General features: G+C 31.3%; 1 protein-coding gene across 1 annotated transcript; it reads right to left on the bottom strand.

Annotated features, from left to right (window-relative positions):
- Positions 1-4997: 4997 nt before the first annotated feature.
- Positions 4998-8011, bottom strand: LOC111995044 (sugar carrier protein C). Its single transcript, XM_065781551.1, is given in 4 exon segments — positions 4998-5676; positions 5760-6433; positions 7402-7614; positions 7763-8011. Coding segments are annotated over 4 exon segments (1497 nt in total). The 5' UTR covers positions 7896-8011; the 3' UTR covers positions 4998-5199.
- Positions 8012-8373: the final 362 nt, after the last annotated feature.

The following is an 8373-nucleotide window of genomic DNA, read 5'->3' as shown; positions in this document are numbered from 1 at the left end:
AATTATTTTGCTACAGTGTTTTTAGTTTTCAGTTTCAGCAAAATAAGTTCTATCTAAACGGACCCTAAGAATCTAAAAAATATGACATTCTTATAAACACAATATCAAGTTAGATTTGTAAACACAATATCAAGTCTTTATTTTAATCTTCTTATAAATATAATATATATATATATATATATATATTTTTACCTTTTAGCTATAGTGCACAATCAAAAGTAGTTGTGTACTGTGGAGCAAAAAAATATAGCTTTGGCTCCACTATTGCTAGTTACATTTTGATATTTAGTGGTGCTAAAAATAGCTATATAGCTATTTAGCACCACTATTGCTAGTGCTCTAAACAAACTCCATTTTGCTTCTTGAATTTAGTTCTTTCTTGTCAATCTTTTGTTGTATCCAACTCTTGTTGACAACACTAAACGAGCAAACTATAAATTATTAATAGTTTAATAGTTTAGGATTATTCATTTAATTTTATTTTGAATATAAGTTGAGCTCAACATCATTACCAAATAAGATTACATGTTAAAACTTGATTCATTTGTTTTCACCGAACAGGCTCATAAGCTACTTTATTAACTCATTATTTTTCTATATATAGAAGATCATGACTTTTTTTTTAATATTCTACAAATCCATGAATTTGTATTACAAATAAATTGTTTATATTATTAATAAATTACAAATAATAATTTGATATCATATGAAATTATTTACATACTTATACAATCTAATTTCAAGCCTATGTAAGTATATCATTAGATAAGTATACATATAAAATTATAATATTATATATAAATTGAACCTCATTTTTACGATCTTTTTCACAAACTTATTATTATGTTTGAGCTTGGCTCATTTATTAGTTGAGTCTAAATGAGTTTGAGCTTAACTTTTTCGTAAACAAACAAACATATAACATGCTTTTTCTCAAATCAAGCTTGAGTTGTTCATAAATATTTTGGCAGAGCCAACTCAACACTATAGGTCACTAAGGTAGTGACCTAAAGACCCCAAATTAAATAAGACTCCCTCCATTACCCAATAGAATATAATTAAGATCTTCTTACCTTTCCCAAATAAAATAAGGACTTGGTGTAGGTCCAATGCACTGGACTCAGTCAGATTGTGACACATGTTTAAAAGTGGACATATGTCATCATCTCAACGGATTCAGTACTACTGGACACTGAACTTATGCCTACCCATTAAATAAAAAATGTCCCCTAGAATGCATTGTACTAAAAAATTTCAATCAATAAAAGTTTTTTTTTTTTATATAAAAAAAAATTACACTCTTTGAATATTGCGTGCACTCTATTTACTGTTACTCCCTCTGTCCCAATTTGTTTGCCATGTTTGAAAAGTCAAACTTTTTAAGGGCACATCGTTTATTGTCTTGTCTGTCTTATAAAAATATATACGTTTACAAAACTATCCTTAAATAAATTTATCATCTTTTTTTAAAAAAAGTTATTCTTAATGAGGCAACTAAAAAGATGCCCAATTAAATTGATTTTTTAAATATTAGTTAGTTTTCTACTGAACATTGAACTTAAGCCTAACTCATAAAATAAAATATGTCTCCTAGAATGCATTGTCCCAAAAAATTTCAATCAATAAAAGTTTTTTCTTTTTTTAATAAAAAAATTACACTCTTTGAATGCTATGTGCACTCTATCTACTGTTACTCTCTCCGTCTTAATTTGTTTGTCATGTTTGAAAAGTCAAACTTTTTAAGGAAATATCATTTATTGTCTTGTTTGCCTTATAAAAATATATAAGTTTACAAAACTACCCTTAAATAAATTTATCAACTTTAAAAAGAGTTATTCTTAATGAGGCAACTAAAAATGTGCTCCAATTAAATTAATTTTTTAAAATATTAGTTAGTTTTCTTTTTAAACAGTTTTGAAAATAAAGTATAAGTATAATAGGAACATTACTAAACTAATAATTTTTATTTTTAAAAACATGACAATATTTTAGAACATCTCAAAATAAAATAAAGGACAAATAAACTTAGGCGGAAGTAGTATTAAAAAGTGTAAAATTTTACACTCTCCCGTACCCAAAGATTCCTATTTAATACTTGTTCCCAACTTTTCCAAGGGATAGACAATGAGTCAATGACTATCTCTAAAAGACGCAAGAACAAATAAATACCTTTCTCTCTCCATCTTGATTTTTGAAGGAATCAAACTTCCCCATAAAAAAATTTAATTAGGATCTTAATTTATCCTTGACCTCTGTCTATTTTCCAAGTTTGGATTATCTTCACACCTCAACAAGAACTAAACACTAATTCCTTTTTCGGTGTATATTTACTTGATAAAGCTTACTGTGTTGGTTTTTGTGCCTATTTCAGAGAATAATTGCATTAGTTGGCTACAAACCTATAAAATTTTCTTCTGGAGTCGGAGCTGAAATTTTTTATGTAGTTCTTTTTTTTTTCAATCTTCTGTCATATCCAACTCTTTGACAAATTTAGGGTCATAAACAAGCTGAATATCACAAGTTCTAACTTATTCATTTTATTTTATTTTGAACACAAGTCAAGCTCGAATTTATCATCAATTAATATTGCAAGTTCAAACTTGGTTCATTTTCTAGTCGAACAAACTCCAATTTGCTCACAAGCTATCTAATTAACTCATTCTTTTCTCATATATAGGAAAAACATGACTAATTTTTTTTTTTTAATTCTTTTCACAAATCTATGAATTTTTACTATGAATGAACTATTTATATTATCAATAAATTATAAATAATAATATGATATCATACAAACTTATTTAAAATATTACAAATCTAATTTTAAGTCTATATAAGTATATTTTTAAACAAATATACATATAAAAATATAATATTATATACAAGTAATTCAATCCTCATGCTCTTGAACCTTTTTTTTTTTTTTTTGAATCTTAGCACGTTTAATAGTCGAGTTTAAACATGAGCTTGAGGTTGACTTGTTTGTTTAACAAACATAAACATGTCTTTTCTCAAACCAAGCTCAAGCTTTTAATAAACAACTTAATTCATTTACAACCTTAATTACACAAAAAACAAAAGAGGCATGAGGTTGGACTTGAACAAACATGATCAAACTTCAAAACCATATGAACAATAACTTGATTACTTAGTCTTGCTATTCTTCTGTTGTGCATTAATTTGTCAAATGTTTGGATACCTACTGCCAAAATTTTGAAATGTTCTTGGTATAAATTGTGAATAACAATGTTACATATAGTCATTATACAACAAATTTCACAACTTCTTGAGATAAAAAATTATGATTAGTACTCAATCATTTTCATTGGGGTTATTATTTATATCACTTTAAATATATACTAATCACAACGTATTACCTTAACCGTTATGAAAAATATGTGAAATTTGTTGTGTCAGTCCAATTATTGAATGCCAAATGGATATATACATCTTGGACCCCCACAGTTTTTTTTTTTTTTTTTTTTTAAATATACTAATGTTTAACACATATATATGAGGAGAGGAAGAAGGTCTAAGGAACTCGATATTTTTTTTTTTATTTTGCGTTCACATTGCTTTTGTCCGTGTCTCTTCCAATGTCCACCATGTGTTCACATTATTTTTGGTTGTGGTTGTATTTTGGTGGTTAAATAAAATATTATTTTATTGTAGTGTTTATATTATTTTATTGTGTTAAAAGCTAAAATAAAACCACTATTGTTGGATATAAAACGGTAAAATAGATAAAGTGATTTTTTGTGGTGCTAAAAAGCTAAAAATTTGGCTCCACTGCTGTGGATGCTCTTAGGATTGTGAACAAGAGTTGGATATGACAGAAGATTGACAAGAAAGAACTAAAAAAACAATTTAGCTCTGATTCAAGGAACAAAATGAGGGTTAGGATCCGGTTCGGGTGCAATTCACCCACCTTCTTTCACAACATTTTTTCGCTTTTCACTTTTTTTACTTTAACTTTTTACTTTATCTAACTTTTTTCTTAATATTTTCTAATTAATGGTTGAGATTGAAAGTTGCTTTTTGTAACCATTAATCTCAGCTATTCATAGATATTGCATTACATGTGAGAATTGCACTTGATCTCAATTCGCAAAATGATTAACTCCACTGCCTACAATCTCTTGCTTCAGATTCCGTAAAATAGCACTAATGTTTGTGGCCGACTATAATGCCATTATTCTCTGATTAGACACAAAACCAATAACTGTAAGCTTTATCATGTACATATGGATCCTCATCGGTCTAGTAAGAGTGGCTGCTTATTTTTATCTTAGTCAAACGTTGTCTTATCTTAGCCGACTAAACCAATTTTGTGTATGAAATTACGTTTACCTACAAGATATTAAAAAAAGAATTAGTGTTTAATTCTTGTTGAGGTGTGAAGAAAATCCAAACTTTGTAAATAGACAGATGTCATGGATATATTAAGATCCGCATTAAATCTTTTTATCTGAAGTGAAACACTAAAAATACTATTGTATTTACTGAGAATTGTTTCTCTCAAAACCAAACAGGATAACTCTCATTGGCATTGTGATTATTATTTGTCAAAGTCTACTCTTCCATAGCGCATAAGTGTCGAGGACATTGTAGAAGAAGACCTTAAAGTCAATAAAGAAATCGAAAGAATCACGATCAAGTGTAATAATCAATCGCAAGCAATTATTTGACTAAAAGTCTAGAACTGCTCGAGATTTCCAACTTAATAATTCAATCCATTTACTTAACAGATCAACATACTATTATTACCCCAAATCGATCACAGTTGAAGGTAACTGAATAGGACTGGTCTGTTTTTAGTCTTGGACAAGCCGACATAGCCATCTTTATCAACTTTAATCATCACAATACATTTCATGGTATAAAATTCAAAATTTCTAAGCCATTAGTACCTAATATAATGTGACCTTTCGCATAATAATTAAAAAAAAAAAAAAACCATAATAATTATCATTAGTATAATTGTAGTTCATAATACAGAATTGGACTCTATTTACCAGAGTTTCATTTGAAATAAAGCATAGGACAACCGTAATTTTTTTTTTTTGAGGAACAAAGTACAATGTTGACACTAACACATAGAGAGCCTTGGCATTTGAAATCCGAATAACCAATAGGTATGTACTTGATAAAGCCCAAAAGTTAAGAACTAAAAAGCAGAACCAAAAAAATTATTAGATCCAATTAGACATTTTTAAGAGCCTGGCCTCCCTTGAGCATCTCCACGTTTCCATTAGAGAATTCTTCAGTCATGAATTTGGCCCAGAACCAATGAGACCTCCATACTTGGTTCATCTCTTCAATTGGAATATTCTTTGTCTCAGGCAAGAAGTAGTAGACATATATGGTCATTACCACCACAAAGAAGGCAAAGAAAAGGAATAGCCCAAACTTCAAATGGCACAGCATATTTAAGAAGACTTGAGCAACAACAAATGTGAAAACCATGTTCACTGACACGTTGATACTTTGAGCAGCTGAACGAATTTCGAGTGGGAAAACTTCACTAGGCACCAACCAGCCAAGAGGACCCCAAGACCATGCAAATGCAGCAACATAGATGCAAATGAAGAGCACCACAACAATTGCATACCACTTGGGCAAATCACCAGGATGACCATCTATTCCAAATTTAGCACCAATGCAAGCTGCAACAATGATCTGTGGACAAAAAAGAACATCAAATTAACTTTGTGTCAACAAAAACTATAATATATTGGATCAAATTACTAGCTAAGAGTTACCTGGCAGATAAGCATTTGAGTTCCACCCTCAAGGAAGAGGAATCTCCTTCCCCATTTATCAACACCGTAGATTGAAACAAGGGTTGCAATAACATTAACAAGGCCAGTGATCACAGAAGACATCAGTGAAGCATCGTCACCGAACCCAATGGTGTTAAACAAGACAGGTGCATAGAACATGATCACATTGATGCCAGTGAATTGTTGAAAGAAGGGAATCAGGGTGGCAACAGCAATGTGTGGCCTATATTTTCTTTGTAACAAGTTTCTCCAAGGGTGTTCCACTTGCTTTGATAATTCACTAGCAATGACAAGGTCATTGAATTCCTCATCAACATTTTCAAGACCCCTAATTCTCTTAAGTTTTTCTCTGGCGTCCTCCATGTTACCACGTTCAATCAAGGAGTTCGGGGTATCGGGAAGAAACAATGAACCCACTGTTAATATAATTGCAGGGACAATAGCACCACCCAAACTCAAACGCCATCCCCAACCACCATCAATCTTGGCAAAGAAGTAGTTCAACACATTGGCAATGAGGATACCAACTGTGATTGACAATTGGAACCCAATGTTGAGCGCACCTCTGAATTTGTATGGGGCCGTTTCAGATAGGTAGAGTGGCACAGACTATAATTACAATTTACAGACACCCAAAAAAAAAAAAAAAAAGTCTGCTCTTCTTCTCCGGTGCTCTTCTCAATGGCTTTGCCCAAACTGTGTGGATGTTGATTGTGGGCCGTATACTTCTTGCTTGTCGGTATGTGTTCGGTCTAATCAGGTATTGTTTCTTTTTTTGGTTTTGGATCATGACTTTTTTATCTTTTGGTGTGTTTTGTGTTTTGGGTACAAAGAAAGTTGTGTCGGTAGCAGAAGCAACAACAAAGAAAAAGAAAAGAATAAAAAAAAACTGTGTTGTCTGAAAACAAAATCGAAGCACAATATCAATGCGATATTCCTTTGGTTTCAGTGATGTCTGTTTCTTGTTTTTTGTTTTTTGTGTTATATATGCCTCTTTTATTTGTATTCTAGTTACATAGACAATTGTTTGGAAAGACAATTGTTTGGAACATGACAAAATGAATTTTGTGTACAAAGTTGTTTCTGATCCGATTGGGCTTCTACACTCCCTTTGTTTGATATTTGTTTATTATTTAGCTTTTGGAGATTATGGTTTTTTTTTTTTTTACTCATCTCTGATTTCTTCTCTCTTCTCAGTTTTTTCCCCCTGATTTGCGCCTTCTAAGAGTTCTATTTCTATAGAAAATTATTTGTTTGGTTGCGGGAAAAGTTGGAAAAAGAAATATGAATGATTTTCCCGACTAACGGGATAGAGTGAAATTTTTTTTTTTGAACAATTATTTGAAAAAGTCATAGCATTGCATCTTTTTCTCAAAATGACATCACTTGATTGTTGAGTCCAATTTTTTTGAATAGAAAACCATTGCAATTTGATATGTCCATGTGATTTTGTTTGTTTTGTATTTGTCATTCACAACCATGTGGTCCCTAGAGANAACCATGTGGTCCCTAGTGAAAGAAATTTTCAATTTTTTTTTTCTCCAGTCTTATTATTACTTGTTAGTCGTTACTAACCACATTAAAATAGTATCAGTTTTATCATCAGACATTTAATCTTCACCAAGCAACATAGACGGTTTTCGTCCAAGTTTACGTGTCACAATGGATGCCACAAGTGATGAGAGAAGAGCAGCCAAATACAACGACGATGTGAACATGGTTAAAGTCTGACTGTTGTATTGGCAGTACTGGTTGTTCGACGAATCATTATGCTTCGACCGATAAACCTTTGGGAAAAACTTGAGCAAGAAAGGGTCCATAGACGTGACCCCACCTGTTAAAAACACCATAACACAACGTTAAAAATACAAAATAAAAGAATCAGAGACGTCCATGATTCAAATCTCTTCTAGTTCAGTCTCGACTACCTCGGTCTCGACTGACTACAGAAATACAAAAATATGGAGTTCTCGTATATTTACCAGAAATTCCAATATCGTAACCGAAAATCAAACCCCCCATAGCTGCAACGACACACGTTACGACGACATAGGGAGTGAGGTTTCCGGGGTACTCCTTGCTAGGACCCGTGGGAATTCCTCCAACTGCAGGCATTCTCGCTGTGTTTTTTTGTTCACGGCGAAAAAAAAAAAAAGACAACGAACAAAAAAATAGAGAGAAAGAGAGTGACCAAAAACCGCCTACTAGGCCAAAAGGGAAAAGGATGGATCTCCTAAACTGGTTTAGCTTGTGTTTATATAGACATAGAAAAAGAGAAAAATATTTTTTTTCTTTCTAAAATTTTGTTTTTAACTATTTTACGGAGAAACAAACACGCACAAAATAGAGTAGAAAATGAGTTCTAACAAAAAGGGATATTATAACTTCACATTGTTTAAAAGAGTGTTGTATATAGTATAACTTACCATACTCTCTCTTAAAAATTATCATGACTTTTGAGTGAAGTTATGTGTACTATAATTGTGTTAGAATCTATTTTCCTCTCCCTATTCATGTGTTTGTTTCTAAAAAAAAAGTAATTGTCCTGTATTACTTAAAAAAGTGTGTTATATGTAGTATAACTTGTTACATC

Source organism: Quercus suber, unplaced genomic scaffold (genome assembly GCF_002906115.3).
Source record: "Quercus suber isolate HL8 unplaced genomic scaffold, Cork oak 2.0 scaffold_270, whole genome shotgun sequence".
Lineage (NCBI taxonomy): Eukaryota > Viridiplantae > Streptophyta > Magnoliopsida > Fagales > Fagaceae > Quercus > Quercus suber.
This window is presented reverse-complemented; position numbering and strand designations above follow the sequence as displayed.